Source organism: Ruditapes philippinarum, unplaced genomic scaffold, assembly GCF_026571515.1.
Source record: "Ruditapes philippinarum isolate M1 unplaced genomic scaffold, ASM2657151v2 ctg966_1_1_1_1, whole genome shotgun sequence".
In the NCBI taxonomy this organism is placed as follows: Eukaryota; Metazoa; Mollusca; class Bivalvia; order Venerida; family Veneridae; genus Ruditapes; species Ruditapes philippinarum.
In genome coordinates this window covers 57,420-74,518 of record NW_026855524.1, presented here as the reverse complement: position 1 = coordinate 74,518, position 17,099 = coordinate 57,420, and the positions used below count along the sequence as shown (strand labels likewise).

The window sequence follows — 17,099 nt, the reverse complement described above, 5'->3', positions numbered from 1 at the left end:
TCCTGTGAAGTTTGGATGAAATTGGCTTAGTGGTTTATGAGGAGATGTCATTTAAAGTAAAAGTTTACGGCCGGACGCCGGACGGACAGACGCCGGACGAAAAGCAATCACAAAAGCTCACCCTGTCACTTTGTGACAGGTGAGCTAAAAATGACATGGTAAAATAAAAAACAAAATCACAATTCAAACATTTCATCATTCATGAATTACATATAAAAGCTATTATAATACTGATGTATGTGAAAAATGAGTTAAAATGTATTTCTAATTACATGTACATGTTAGTATACAAGTAAGCATACTTGCTTTTTCTATCTTTTCTTTCTATAATCATGAGAAAAAAGATCATAAATTAAATAGAAATTTTAAAAACAGATACATGTACATGTAGTTATCAACAATTTGAACTTAATAATACACTTTCCTTTATCTCTATAAACCTGTGTACATTGTAGATCAAACCACTTGGTTACCACAATACCCTATTTTAAAGTTAATAACTAGTGGTCATGAAAATCTCTTTTACAACAGCATTGCATCAATCTTCCACTAAAAGTTCTGAACAATTCAAGAATGTTAAAAAACATTACAAAACAGGGCCATTATGACCTTTTTAATGCTCACAAAAGTACAAACTGAATGTCAATGTTACAAATGAACATCATGACAATATAACCTTTATTTTAAAAATGATAGCTTTATCATATTTGGCCTTGCAGGTCATCTGAAGCACTGTGAGAACAAGACTCCAGAAGTGATTACATACCAAAATATCAATACTTGGGTCGATAAATTAAAAGCCCTATGTATGTAGAAAGAGCAGTTTTTTTAGCAATTTGGTAATTGGCAGACAAAACTTTGAACAATTTGGAGGCATATTTTTTATTGAAACTATTCTATGGGACATAGTGGCAAGTGCAACATATAAAACATTCACACATCAGTTAACACTGGCTTAGAGTGTATAAATCTGTATCTCTGCTGCCTGCAGTTTACAAAACTTTAATTTAATTTGAATTTTGGAAAAACCTATTCCAAAATGCATGTATGAAATAAATATGTCGATATATTTCTTTTCAATCAGCCAATGGCACATGCACAAAATCATTGCTAAATGGTTTAACAGCATAGTATCTTGTTCCAGAACATTCTAATATGTTTACACACAGATTTCAGGTGTGTTAAATAACAAAAACATTCTACGTTATAACTCTATTGAAAATTGACCATAGAATTATGGAAACAAAATTAATTTATAAGCTGAATTCAACATTTGATATAGATATGGTTAAATTCTGAATTTAGAAAACTGCAAACTCAGCACATATGTTATTAATAGTGAGCCTTTAATGTGATGTGTTAATGCCATTCCATAAAAACAGTGAATAGTCCCTAAAGTAAAAAAAAGTGACACCTGGTGTGGAGCTAGTTTACACCTTTTGGAACAGTATTTGAAAAAACTTGGCTGAAATATACTTGCAAATATTGGCTTGTATACCACATATTTAAGTTTTAAGTTTCAAAGAATATTTTTTCTATACATAATTTCCTCTTTAATATGACCCTAATACACATAGAGTCACTAATTTAAACCTGTGAGTCTGTGATATTAAGATGCCCACAAGAAAAAGTATTAGCTCTTTGACATTGTCTCTATGAATAGAGGGTTTTGTAAAATCACATGAACACTATGTTTAGTAATTTGAACAAACTTATTAAACGCTTACTTGATAACATTACATGCAAATGTAACAAATATCTAGGTTCTAAGTCAAGCAATTTTGAAGAAGATTTCTGAACAAGACCAGACTTTGTAGAAGTTAACATAACAATGTTTCATTAAACAAGAGGGCCATGATGGCTCTAGATCGCTCACCTGACTTATCAAACTCATCCAAACAATTACCTAGACAAGCATTCTGACCAAGTCTCATGACAGGTGAGTCAAAAATGTGACCACTACAATGTTAACAAGGATTATCCATATTTGAGCAGTGCGACCTAGTTTTTTACCCAGGTGACACATATTCAAACTTGACCTAGAAATCATCAAAACAAACTTTCAGACCAATTTCCAGGATACTTGGATCAAAACAGTAGCAACTAGAGTGTTAACAAGATTTTTCTATTTTTAGCTCCAGTGACCTAGTTTCACATGCGATTCGAACTCATCCAAGGCTAGACAAGCATCCTGACCAAGTTTGATGATAATTGAGTCGAAAATGTGACCACTAGAATGTTAACAAGGTTTTCCCATATTTGGGCGGTGTGACCTAGTTTTTCATCCAAGATGACCCATGTTCGATCTTGACTTAGAAATCATCAAAACAAACTTTCAGACCAATTAACAGAATATTTTGATCACAACAGTAGCCACTAGAGTGTTAACAAGATTTTTCTATTTTTAGCTCCTTTGACCTAATTTTTCATCCAAGATGACCCATGTTCGATTTATTCCCAGCAATGACCTAGACAAGTTTCCTGACCAAGTTTGATGACAATTGAGTCAAAATTGTGACCACTAGAGTGTTAACAAGGTTTTTCTATTTTTAGCTCCTGTGACCTAGTTTTTCATCCGAGATGACCCATGTTCAAACTCATCTGAGCTATTACCTAGACAAACATCTTGATCAAGTTTGATGATGATTGATGCAAAAATGTGACCGCTAGAGTGTAAACAAGGTTTTTCTATTTTTAGCTCCAGTGACCTAGTTTCTCATCCGAGATGACCCATGTTCGAACTCATCCGAGCTATCGACTAGATAAGCATCCTGACCAAGTTTGATGATGATTGAGGCAAAAATGCGACCGCTGGAGTGTTAACAACTAAATGTGAACGGATGACGGACAATCATCGATCCTAAATGCTCATCCTGAGCATGCTCAGGTGAGCTAAAAATATAAGCTCTTGCTCTAGCAGTTTTGGAAAGATTTCTATTTCTAGCTTCCTTTACTCAGATAGACAATAAACTCTATTCACCATTTGAACTACTTTTTGTAAAGTTACAAGCAAAGAACAAATTTGCTATCATCAAAAGGCCTTATGGTGTGTGAGGGGATGTAAGTGGAAACAGTTATACACACAGAACGGGCAATGGACAGATGACAGATAGCCACTAACATGTAACAATACCTCTATTTTCTTTTTCTTAGAAAAAAAGGTCTAGCTAAAAAAAACATTTTGAATTGTGCATTAATTTTTTATAGTTAAAAGTCTTTATCGTTCTCTATACTGAGCTGTGGCATTGACCTATCATGATGACATCTAGCACACTCATAGATAATACATAAATACTTCAAGTTGATATGTGGTACAAAGCTTAAAAGGTTTTCCACACTAGTCTTGTCACCTTATAGATTTAATCAATGATTTTCCTGTTAATAAATCATAGTCACTTGACATAATATTAGCAGGAATACCCCACACGTTTCTCCTATAAATGTTAAGGCAAGTATACACATCTGGTTTGTATGTCATTTTACACTTTATTCCCATATTCCGGATAGCTTGTTCAGCATTTAGTACCTGTTCATGATCATTGAAATCATTATTGTATATACAAATAACATGCCTGTTTGAATGATCAAATGTTGACACTTTAGCAGAGTTACATGGTGATGTATCATTTATGACAGCATTTGCAACGATACTCCAAAGGTGATCCACTTTTCCTCCTGAATCAGCAAAGAACAGCCATTTTCCACTCTTAACATTATGATTTAATGCAAGTTCCCTGATATTATGGAAGTTTACAGGTCTACCTGATGATAACAACTGCTCCCAAGACTCAGACAAGCCACCTAGATCTGGCTCATCAGCCCATCCTTGTGTTGGTTCACGCCTAACACATACCCATCCAAAACCATCATCCCTGTGAATGAATAGATACAAAATGTGTTACTAGAAACTTAAATATATAAACACACAGGACTACTTTTTCAAGGCAACTTTACATTTAAGATTAAACCTTTCCCTGCCAATAAGATGTTTATACCTGTCCCACTGGCTGTACTACCATTTGTCTAGTATACCTATCTTTGAGATATTATATCTGATATTAAATTAATTTATTGATTCTTTAAAATTTTATATCATAACTTTGGTTTGTTCTGGACAAAAAAAAAATATATTATTCAAACTTTGTTCATTTTTTGGTATTCAAATGTGGGTTTTATATATCTAATATTTATAAAGTAAATGAAACCAGCATCCATAAATTTTCCTGAAATAGAAAATGCCTGTAATTCTTAGAAATATTCTAGGCAAATACATCACAATTAAATAATTAAAGCTCTGGCAGCCAAAGGTTGAAATGGCACAGTATAACAAAGCTCCTCCACTACCAGCAAACAGGTTAAATGACATTGTGTAACAAAGCTTTGCAAGCAAAAGGGTTAAATGGTTTAGTATAACAAATTTCTGCCAGTGGAGGGTTAAATGACATTCTATAAACAATCTCATTAAAAATTTACAAAAGATTAAAGATTAAACAAAAGCCAGCGCCAGGTCGGGACCATGCTCAACTTTTTCTTACTTCTAACATCAAACACATTGCAAGAAAAATATTTCAGTAAAGAATACTCCTGGATAACATGTCTTGAACAAATTATACTTCAAATTTTATTTTTGATCTTGACAGTCAAGGTTACACTTAAATTAATCATCATTGCCAGTTTGTTATAAGTATTTTTTGTCCAAGAATGAACCAAATAAATATGAAAGCTATGAATATATCAGTAAATTTCAATAATCAAACCATGAAGGTCAATTAAAGTTCAAAATCATATCAAAATGTTCAACATGTCGGCTTTATCATTTTTTTTTTTGTCCAAGTATAAATCAAATTTGTAAATAAACAAGCAATTATCATAGTATTGCAAGCAATCCATAAGTCCCCTACCGGTTAGAACCCCATCAGCATTCTGAAGGGCCATTGGCCATTCACTAATGTTTAAATTTTTCTCTATTTTAAGTAAATTTGTTGGAAATGTTCTTTAAAAGTGATCACAGAAACAAGTTATTATGAACAGACAGACAGACGGACTGAAGGGCACTCTAAAGTTAATATTTGAAACATCCCTGTTACCAAAATATAACATTTTAAAAAGCAAAATTATTAAAGAGGAGATAACTCTGGAATTAAAGATGCAATTACATAAAAATTTTCAGCTCTTTTTGACTTATCACAAATATTGTTATATTTGCCATGTTTTAAGCCTATTTGTTGCCAAGGCAACCAATATTTTTTCAAAATAGGAAGAACAGATAAGACATGCATTATCTCAAGACTGCCATCTACCCACATGTCAAGTTTCATAAAAATATTTCCAGTACTTTTTGAGTTATCACTGGATTCAGTTTATGTGTAAAATTTGCCATATTTTCAGTCTATGTGTTGCCATAGCAACCAGAATTTTCAACATAGGAAGAAAAGAAAAAGATGTGTATAATCTCCAGACTGCCATCTACACATATTACACGTTTCAAAAAAATATTTCTATTACTTTTTGCGTTAACACTGGATCCAGTTTATGTGTAAAAATTGCCATATTTTCAGTCTATTTGTTGCCATAGCAACCAGAATTTTCAACATAGGAAGAAAAGAAAAAGACGTGCATAATCTCCATACTGCCATCTATCCATATATCAAGTTTCATAAAAATATTTCCAGTATTTTTTGCGTTATCACTGGATCCAGTTTATGTGTAAAAAATGCCATATTTTCAGTCTATTTGTTGCCATAGCAACCAGAATTTTCAACATAGGAAGAAAAGAAAAAGACGTGCATTATCTCCATACTGCCATCTATCCATATATCAAGTTTCATAAAAATATTTCCAGTACTTTTTGCGTTATCACTGGATCCAGTTTATGTGTAAAATTTGCCATATTTTCAGTCTATTTGTTGCCATAGCAACCAGAATTTTCAACATAGGAGGAAAAGAAAAAGACGTGCATAATCTCCATACTGCCATCTATCCATATATCAAGTTTCATAAAAATATTTCCAGTACTTTTTGCGTTATCACTGGATCCAGTTTATGTGTAAAATTTGCCATATTTTCAGCCTATTTGTTGCCATAGCAACCAGAATTTTCAACATAAGAGGAAAAGAAAAAGACGTGCATAATCTCCATACTGCCATCTATCCATATATCAAGTTTCATAAAAATATTTTCAGTACTTTTCAAGTTATCGCGGGATCCAGTTTTGTGGACGGACGGACTGACGGACTGACAGACAGACGGACGGACAGACGGACGGACAGACGGAGGGTAAACCTAAAGTCCCCTCCGGTAAACCGGTAGGGGACTAATAAAGAAATGACAATATATATAAAAAGCAAATTTCAATAATTTGACCTTGACAGTCAATCTCAAGCTCTTTGGGTTTTTTAACGCAGATATTTCAGTTTTTTCTTTCAGTTACCATGGCAACCAGAGTTCTGCATGGAACTAAATTCTTTGATCAATTTTTAAAGATGACCACCAAAGAAACATTCCTTTTAAGATTAAATGAAATTGGCTTAGCGGCTTATGAGGAGATGTCGTTTAAAGTCAAAGTTAATGGACGACTGCCGGACAGACGGACGACAGACGAAATGCGATAACAAAAGCTCACCATGTCTCTTTGTGACAGGTGAGCTAAAAATGTCTTGTTCTATTAGGATTGTTGTATCCAAGTTTGAAGACAATACATTCATTTAATAATAACAAATTTATGGCTAATTATAGAAAAAACTTACAAAATTCAATAATTTGACCTTCATTTGGTATACATAAAAGTCTTGTCCTAAGGATTCTTAGTCCAAGAATTCATAATCAACAAAATTATACCCACTTATAGCTAAAATCAACCAAAATTCAAATATTTGACCTTACAGGTAAAGTTCATTGATTAGTAAAGTTCAAGTTCAGTCTGGTCAATTAAAGGTCAAAGGCTTGTTGTATTCAAGTATGAATGCAATTCATTGAGATATAAAAAAAATTATGACTCAGTGTTTAAGTTTTTGGACGGCAACAGTAATTTCAACGACATGACTGTAGCAAAAGCCCTTCTTTTTTTCGAAAAAGTCAAGCTTAAAAGTAATCTAGGTTAATGACTTATTTACGTTGGCACAAAGGTGACATGTGTGTGTTTTTGGCTTGCAGCCACGGCTGCAAGCCCATTTGTTTTGGAAAAGTTGTTCCGGTTAGGTGGTTTCCTGCTTACATTTGTTAGTGCATGATTGAACGAGAAACCAGCTGCAATCGTGCCAATCGCAACTTTTTGGCCCTTTCCGTCACTCTTCGGTTTAATGATTATAGCCGATGTAGTTCCGATTGCAATCGTGACAATTCGGGCGATTCCGTCATACTGCGGAATCAGACGAAGTAATATTACGGAAATCTAAGCTATTTTAGTTACTTCGGTAATCCCAGTTTGTTTATATAAATAGGATTTCTATTTTTACTTGATTTATCGTAAATTATAAACGAAATTGTTCCGTTTCAATTCTTTTTCAAGACACAAAAGTTAGTTTCTTTTATAATTGTTTTTGTCTGTATTAGTTTTATACAATCAGGTACGTATATTAACATATATACCTGATACAATAGAGGATGGTTACGTCTCCAAAGGGTGGTCTTGCTTACCAAATCACACAGAATATTAGTGCATGATCGAGTTATATTTAGATCTAATGAACGCAGTGAGGTAATCTAAAAATAGCCCATGCATATCATTAACCTTACCACGTTAGCGCATCGTATCTGTGGTCATACATGCTTATTAATTGGTACCACGTAACGAAGTATTTTAGTGCATTTACTTGTCCATAAAGATGCTATATAAATGAAATTTGCAACTGCCAAAACGAATGATTTCTCTGGAAATGAAATGTGCACACTTGTTTCCTTTTCAGTATGATAGAATAGTTAGTATTTTTATGATTGATTATTTTCTTTATAAGTTTTATACAATAGAGAATAGATTTCAGATCGTTTTGACAAAAAATATTCGTTTTTACAAATAAAAACAACTAAATAAACACTTTATGATATTCAAATACCGTAATTCAAAAAAAATTGTGATAATAAATTGAAAAAAAAAACAACAATTTTAAAGGGTTGGGATGAATTTAGGCACAACTGTGCAAGCCTTTCCTTTTAAAAGGAAACTTTATTATTTATCTCATGCGAACAATATACTATGTCATGGCCACAAGTTATTAAGTCCTGACAACGAGATAGCTAAGTCGTGGCCACAAGATACTATGTCGTGGCCACGTGTTACTAAGTCGTAGCCACAAGATAGCTTAGTCGTGGCCACGAGATAAAGTACTATGTCGTGGTGACTTTCTAAAATGCTCCTAAAGACAAGTTCAAAGTGAATATCTTCAGTATTTTCAAAGATTAATGTTGCATGTAAAAAAAAAGTTGTTAAGTTTAAAAAATTCATAATATATGTAGTGTATTCTGATTGGTTAATTATCTCGTTGCCATAAATTAGTAACTCGTGGCCACGACATAGTAACTCCAAGCACGAGATAAATAAAAACACATGTCACCTTTGTTCCATTGTACTTATTTCCAAAAAAAACCAAAAAACAAGAGGGCCATGATGACCCTGAGGTCGATCACATGTATATAGGCCCCTGGAGCGGGGCAAGTTTAAAACCCAGTGCTTTTATTTGAACAAACTTGGAAGACACCCATTAGAAGATGTTTCATGATGTTAAGTTTTTACTACACACATATAATGAAAAACAATGACCTTCCCATCCCCCACCCCCCGGCAGGGCCAATTTTAATCCAAAGGCTTTTATTTGGTAGACACCCATAAGAAGATGTTTCATGCTGAACATCTAAGCTCTAGCTCTAGCTCTATCTCATTGGGTTTTTTTAAAGAAGATTTTTTTAAGTTTTTACTATACACATATAGTTAAATACAATGAAACCCCTGGGGCGGGACCAGTTTTGACCCCAGGGCTTTTATTTGAACAAACTTTGTAGACACTTACTAGAAGATGTTTCATGCTTAATATCTAAACTCTAGCTATTTGGGTTTTTTCAAAGAAGATTTTAAGTTTTTGCTATACACATATAAGGAAAATCAATGACCCCCGGGGCGGGGCCAATTTTGACCCCAGGTCTTTTATTTGAACAAACTTTGTAGACACTCACTAGAAGATGTTTCATGCTTAATATCTAAACTCTAGCTCTTTGGGTTTTTTCAAAGAAGATTTTTTAAGCTTTTGCTATACACATATAAGGAAAATCAATGACCCCCGGGGCGGGGCCAATTTTGACCCCAGGGCTTTTATTTGAACAAACTTGGTAGACACCTATTAGAACATGTTTGACGCTAAATATCTTAGCTCTAGCTCTTTGAGTTCTTTAAAAGAAGATTTTTAAAGTTTTTACTATATGCATATAGGGAAAATCAATGACCCCCTGGGGCAGGGCCAATTTTGACCCCAGGGCTTTTATTTGAACACACTTGGTAGACACTCATTAGAACATGTTTCATGCTAAATATCTTAGCTCTAGCTCTTTGGGTTTTTTAAAAGAAGATATTTAAAGTTTTTTCTTTCGGTTGCCATGGCAACCAGAGTTCTGCATGGAATTAAATTCTTTGAACAATTTTTAAAGGTGACCACCAAAGGAACATTCCTGTTAAGTTTGGATAAAATTGGCCTAGTGGTTTATGAGGAGATGTCATTTAAAGTAAAAGTTTACGGACGCCGGACGGACGCCGGACGAATGCCCGACGAAAAGCGATCACAAAAGCTCAGCCTGTCACTTTGTGACAGGTGAGCTAAAAACCAAGAAAAACAGCATGATTGTGGCATAAATTACAGGTGGATAAATAACTTTTTACAAAGAAAACAAAATAACTAAAATCATATCTAAAACTCCTTTATCAATGTAATACAAATCTGTTGTTCTCAGAGTGTTAACAAAATATTTGAAAAATAACCAAATATCTTACTTGCTTACAATAGAAGGCATATTACACTGTAACCAGGAATGAAATGGTTCCTCGGTCTCACCCTTTGTGAACACTTTCCATTCCAAATCATCAGGGTCAATATTCTGTTCATCATTGTTTTCAGTATCCATTGGCTCCATTTTTTTTTCTACCTAACAAATACATAACACAGTAACATTAAGTCACTTATACATGTACTTGTACATGAACTTTCTTGGTAAACTGATATGATTCTTAACTCATTCAGCCCTGAACACAATCTTCCACATATTTACCCCTACTGATAACTGATAAGCCAACTCCTATGTACAATGTACATATTGATTTTATCTTGGGATATATTGTATACTACACATCTAGATGAATGTTTAATTGGAACCTCTCTGATCCTCTTAGAAAATTGCATTTCTCTTTAGTGTTGATTGCTCCACACCCACAGGCACGGAGCTATTTGTGTTTACTATTTTTTTTGTCCATGGGACCGAATTTGAGCAATAAATCCTTTCGATTTACAGCTAAAAGTAAATCCGCATTCAAAAACTCCTTTCGATTTCTATATTGGTTTCCCCGTCGGTGATTCACAGCATGTCATATTAATGAATGAGAACCGGAAAGCAGTTCTGCTGTTACATAAATTCGAAAGCTAAAAATAGCTATAAATGTTCTGATTTGTTATTTCCCTTTTTAATAGTACATGAAATCATAATTTGTTACATTTTGAAATACATTTACACACAGCATATCAAGTATACTATTTGTGATTGAATTTGTCAATATAAAGAAGATTTCAGGCATAAGATTTTAACAATTTTGCTTTTGATAATTATTTTTAATCTATATTTATGAAATTAAATGTTTAATAATAACATGTTGATATATTGGTTGTTTTGAAATAATTAAACTTTAGTATATAATGTTACATTTCATTAACGTCATTGGTACAGCATACCACTTTGTGAAAAAGAAAAGAAGTTATTGGTATGACTTGTGGTATATTTTGTGGGGTCCGTACTCGACAGCGAAAGCTGCATTTTGTAGCCCTACGAGCGGATGGACCCTCATTAAGGTGATTCCACTTTGTCAGCACAGTCTGTCCAAAGTGAAAGTAGGCCAAACTTCATATAACAACAAAGCTCTTATTGTAAAATGATGAACCATTTGAAAGTACACTTCCAGGTTTATATTTTAAGGACAATTATAAACAAAAATAAATATGATAACAATAAGAATATTTACCTTGAATGTGCTACATTTCTGAAGACCAAAAACATTTTGTTGCAAAGTTTTATGCACATTTCATGAATGGCAAAATCCTTTTTAAAGTCTGTTTTAGTGCCAACAAAAGCTATTTTTCTGCAGGAAATACAAAAATCTTTCAAAACTTAACAACTCCAAATAAATCAGTATCTCATGTCCTTCTAAGCACATGGCCTCCATTATTTTTTGTACAAAAGTAGTACAAGAAAACAATCATCATTTACACGCCCGTTTAACTCACAACGAGTGAAAAATGTCCATCGGTAAAAATGTTGTGAGCAACTTCCGTTCCTCGTTGTGAGCACCCATCTAGGACGTGTGACACGATAAACAATGTGAGTTTTTCATAATTTTTGAATATTACAGACATTTATGTAAAAATATCGGAATGCAGTTAGCTAGCGATGTGTTTTCCGAGTATGCACATGTAAAGATATTGCCTGTTGGTCGACAATTTGATGGAAATACCGTGCGACGCAGTCACTTGGGGTAGCTGGAAAACTGGAGACAACTTCTCGCCGGACCAAATTTAACATTGAAAAACGTCGATTCTGGTGACGTTTTTTGCATTCTAACCTATAACAGATGCCCACAAGTCTTCAGCGTAAATTATTACATGAAAGTCTTCATAGAAAGGAAGATATACCCTTATTTGCTTTAATCCTCGTTGTGAGCACCATAACCTCGTTGTGAGCAAGACAAGCGCAGTGCGTGCTCACCATAACCTCGTTGTGAGCAAGACAAGCGCAGTGCGTGTCTGGTTTTAATATGTAATTCAAGTGGGGAGAATACAATTTTCAATCTACCAAAAGCAATCAAAACGTTTTTCACAATAGTTTCTCTTTGCAATAGTTCTTCTTTGTCTACATAACTTGGCCAGTCTAACATGAATAAAAATCAGGATAAATACATGCATGTTTATATCACACAGACTGCCCTCTATGTTAACTCTGGCAACACGAAGTATGTGCAATTTTAAAAATACATAATTTACCTCCCCTTATTAGTTCACCACCATTTGCACAAACAGCAAAACATCTGCAAAATTGTAGGTATAAGTAGTTTTTTTGTTTACCATTATCTATTAAGCTAAGAATATACTAGTGAAGTGTTAAAAGTTACAATACACAAAATAAGTAATCCTCCGCGAAAAACGATAGTCGCATATAATAACAGATTCAAATAGTTCTCAGCGTTTGTTTGCTCTGTACACGAGCATTTTTCATGATTTTAGTTGCACTGTCTTTCCTAGAAAGCTCATGACAGTCTGTGTTTGACATTTAAATAGCATTTTCATCATGAAATAGTGGCATTTTAAGAAATCTTCTTGACTTCTTAGGTGTTTCACCACTGGTACAATTTTGGGTTAGCTAATTTTATGTACAGTGTGTTTAACTGAAAAGAATGTTTTTGCAAGAGACATGACCAGAACTTTTCTTTTGATTTTTATGCATCACTGACAGTTTTTCTAGTAGTTCTTATCTTTTTCAGACCAGGGCAAGTACATACTTGATGCCTCGCTTCGGTCTCTCCTTGAACGACCCCATGTCCAATCACTGAAAAGAATAGTACTGCAGTTGGAAGGCCTTGTCCAAAGAGGTGTTGTGCCTAAATATGAATTAAATTGATTTACTAATAAGGACATTATGGCCAATCTTAAATGTTTTTGGACAATTTGACCTTCAAGATAAAGGCCATTCAGGGGTCAAGGAAAAAAATACAGGCCCGTAGGAAGGTCAGGTCTTGTGCTAAGGGATGTTGTGTTCAAATATGAATCAAATCCATTTACTAATGAGGAAGTTATGGCCAATGTTAAAGTTTTCGGACGGATTGACGGACTGACGGACGGACAGTTCAAAACTAATATGCCTCCCTTCGGGATATGCACAACGTCTTGCAAAGAAATGCTGCTGTGCAAAAACGTTTTAATTGCTTTGGTAGGTTGAAAATTATATTTTCACCATCTTTTGTTTGTTTTGGGTTTTACGTCACATCGACACAGTATAGGTCATATGGCGATGTTCCAGCTTTACTGGTGGAGAAAGACCTCAGGTGCCCTTCCGTGCATTATTTCAGGCACGAACGGGTACCTTAGTAGAACCACCGACGTTCCGTAAGCTAGCTGGATAGCCTCCTCACATGAAAGAATCCAAAGTCCCTGTCGGGAGGTGAGGGGCAAGTGGTTTGAAGTCAACGACCTTAACCACTCAGCCACGGACGCCCCCTTTTTCACCATCTGAATAACATATTAAAACCAGACACGCACTGCGCTTGTCTTGCTCACAACGAGGTTATGGTGCTCACAACGAGGATTAAAGCAAATAAGGGTATATCTTCGTTTCTATGAAGACTTTCATGTAATAATTTACGCTGAAGACTTGTGGGCATCTGTTTAAGGTTAGAATGCACAAAACTTCACCAAAATCGCCGTTTTCAATGTTAAATTTGGTCCGGAGAGAAGTTGTCTCCAGTTTTCCAGCTACCCCGAGTGACTGCGTCGCACGGTATTTCCATCAAATTGTCGACCAATAGGCAATATCTTTACATGTGCATACTCAGAAAACACATCGCTAGCTAACTGCATTCCGATATTTTTACATAAATGTCTGCAATCTTCAAAAAATATGAAAAACTCACCTTGTTTATCGTGTCAAACGTCCTAGACGGGTGCTCACAACGAGGAACGGAAGTTGCTCACAACATTTTAACCGATGGACATTTTTCACTCGTTGTGAGTTAAACGGGCGTGATTTATAGCCTTATGAACTACAATTAAAATGAAAACACCATCTAACTTTAAAATCTAACCTTTTTATGTGTAACAGTGAAGTGTGTTTGTTTGTCATGTACACAAGAAATAGGTAAATGATGTTTATTTTCATGGTACTACTTTTTTTACACATGCCATGGAAGCCATGTTTTTTCAAGGTCAGATAAACTACTTTCCTAAGATTTATGTTTTTTGAAGTGTTTTGTATTTTCTGTAAACAATAGCATTTGTTGGCACTAAAATAGACTTTAAACTGGATTTTGCCATTCATGAAATGTGCATAAAACTTTGCAACAGAATGTTTTTGGTCTTCAGAAATGTAGCCTATCCAAGGTAAATTTCTTATTGTTACCATTTTTATTTTTGTATAAAATAGTCTTTATAACATAGAACTGGAAGTGTACTTACTAGTCTTGCAAATGGCTCATCATATAACAATGTGAGCTTTGTTGTTATATGAATTTTGGCCTACTTTCACTTTGGACAGACTTTAGGGAAAACAAACATGGCTGACAAAGCGGAATCACCTTAAGCATAGGCTATAGATAGATATCATGACAACAACAGAAACTTTGATCTGCAGTTTGAACATAAGTGTAATGTTTTTTATGAATGGTTTTAAAGCAATTCAACAAAAAATATAATTATATTGATCTCCCAAAAAATTAATTAATAATAGTTTTTTTTTTTATATATTACCAATGTCAAATAACTTTCATATCTTTGTCTCGCACGAATATGATATAAGTGAATTTCCTCATACCTACCTAAAATTCAGGTAACAGTCCTCTATTATATTGATAAATACTGTATCACCATGTAACGCGTGTATAACAAACAAAAAAAATCCTGAATTTGGTCTCTTTGAAATTCATCCCATTTTTAGCTCGACTTTTCTATGAAAAGGGGAGCTATCCTACTCGCCCCGGCGTCGGCGTCGGCGTTGGCGTCACACCTTGGTTAAGTTTTTCGTACCACCCCACTTTATTTCAGAAGTATTACAAGTATGGCTTTGAAACTTACCATACTTGTTCACCATCATAACCTCCATCTACAGACAAGAGTACATAACTCTGTCAAGGTTTTTGACAGAATTATGGCCCTTTTTTGACTTAGAAAGTGTATTGAGCTTGGTTAAGTTTTTTGTACCACCTCACTCTATTTCAAAACCATTGGAGGTATTGCTTTGAAACTGACCATACTTGTTTACCATCACGACCTTCATCAACAGACAAGAGGACATAACTCTGTCAAGGTTTTTGACAGAATTATGCCCCTTTTTGACTTAGAAAATACATTGAATATGGGTAAAATCCACTTATTGCCTTAACCCTTTGAGATATTGCTTTGAAACTTTTAATGCTATTTCACATCATTACCCCCATCTGTACGCAAGAGAAGGTAACTCTGTCAAGGATTTGTTTTAAAAATTAAGGCCTTTTATCGACTTAGAATCTTGGTTAAGTTTTTAGTACCAGTCCACTTTTTGACTGAACTGTTTGAGATATTAATTTGAAAGTTGGAATACTTGTTTACAATCATGATTCCCAAACATGTCCAGGAGAAGGTAATTCTGTCAAGGATTTTATTTGAATTATGGCCCTTTTTGACTTAGAAACTCAGTTAAAATTTTCATTCTTGTCCACTTGTTGACTTAACCATTTGAGATATTACTTTGGAAGTTGGAGTTCTTATGTGCCATCATGAGACCTATTTGTAAGCAAGAGAAGATAACTCTGTGAAAATGTTTCTTGATTTGTACTTAGAAATTCCTAGTTAAAGTCTTGTGTGCCCTTAACTGTCAAAGTTTTGTTTTATAGGCAAGCACTAAAAAAGTCGAGCGCGCTGTCCTTCTGACAGCTCTTGTTTCATTCCAGAGTGTGTTCTACTTTCAATATTAAAAGAAACCATTTTCTTTTAATTTGACATGAAAAATATGCATGTAATATTACTATATTATAATATTAGTCCCTTTTGTTACTATTTGTATATTTGTTACAATTATAACAGACGTTGATATTTCTATCATCTATCTTCTGTTACTGACTACAGTAGTGACACAAACAGAACACAGTACAGTCATGTCACATAACATTGACAAGTCTTGTACGTCTTGTTTGTATTCAATGGATTTACTTTCCTTACCAGGTAGGCATCAGTGAAAGCATTTTTTATATTAAATATTTTTCCCCTCTTGTTAATTATGGACAGTGCATAAGATAAGTATAATTATGCAAAAAATGGTTTTCAAAACATTCGGAAAGAATCTACAATAGTACTTAATCTGAATATAACATGACCTGTGCGTAGGAATAATTTGGTAAGGTATCTGTAATGAGCGCATTTTTTTGCGCGGAGCTTCTCAATTGCTGCATTGCAGCAACATTTGTACTTGTTATTGGCAGACTTATCCCTGAGAAAATCAAAGGAATTAATAACTTTGACCCAGCTGTTAGGTCAAATATATGTCTTAATTTGATTTGTATGTTAGCAAGTGGTGTTGCTAATTAACCTTAACTGCATTTATGCCCCATGCCACTATTAATCACTCAGGATAGAGAGAGATAGAGGGAATGGTTTTGGGCCTACAGTGTATGCATTTCAACCATTTCTATAAAGTCCAGATTTGAAAATTATATAAGACATTTTCTGGTTTTGCTAGGGACTCTTAAAATGACATTTAATAAAAAAATACATATTATATATAATATTTGTCATTCTGACCTCTGCATTTTTATACCAAATGTCATTTTGACAGTCCCTAAAAATATATCTATGTAATGAAAGGCCTAAAAATGTGTTGTTGGAAAAAAAAAAAAAAACTTCAAAGAGAATATTATTTACCAATACATAAACCTTATTTGAGAGTATGGCACTATATTACAGGCTGTCAACCAATTCCTATTTTCCTATAAAACTCCTATATTTTGGGTCGGAATCCTATATTTAAAAAATCCTCCTATTTTTCCTATATTCTCCTATATTTTGAATATTTTTCCTATATTTTTTAAAAATATATTGCCGAGGAATTCAAAGAGATTTAAATTTTGGTACTGCTTTTGGCCTTTTTTATTTTAAAGGTAAGAGAATGTGTATGCC

The 17,099-nt window shown here is 34.1% G+C and overlaps 1 protein-coding gene across 4 annotated transcripts in view; it reads right to left on the bottom strand.

Moving 5' to 3' along the window:
* Positions 1-951: 951 nt before the first annotated feature.
* The window catches only part of LOC132743613 (UPF0696 protein C11orf68 homolog), a 22,361-nt gene continuing 6,213 nt past the window's right edge, over positions 952-17,099 (bottom strand). The window contains exons 2-3 of one of the 4 annotated variants that reach the window (XM_060732149.1): positions 9,974-10,119; positions 952-3,872 (exon numbers count right to left, since the gene is read on the bottom strand). In XM_060732149.1, the coding sequence (XP_060588132.1) occupies positions 3,347-3,872; positions 9,974-10,113 (666 nt within the window). In that variant the 5' untranslated portion in view covers positions 10,114-10,119 and the 3' untranslated portion in view covers positions 952-3,346. Of the gene's footprint in view, positions 3,873-9,973; positions 10,126-17,099 lie in introns of all 4 variants that reach the window. The other 3 variants (XM_060732151.1, XM_060732148.1, XM_060732150.1) reach the window with 3 other exon arrangements.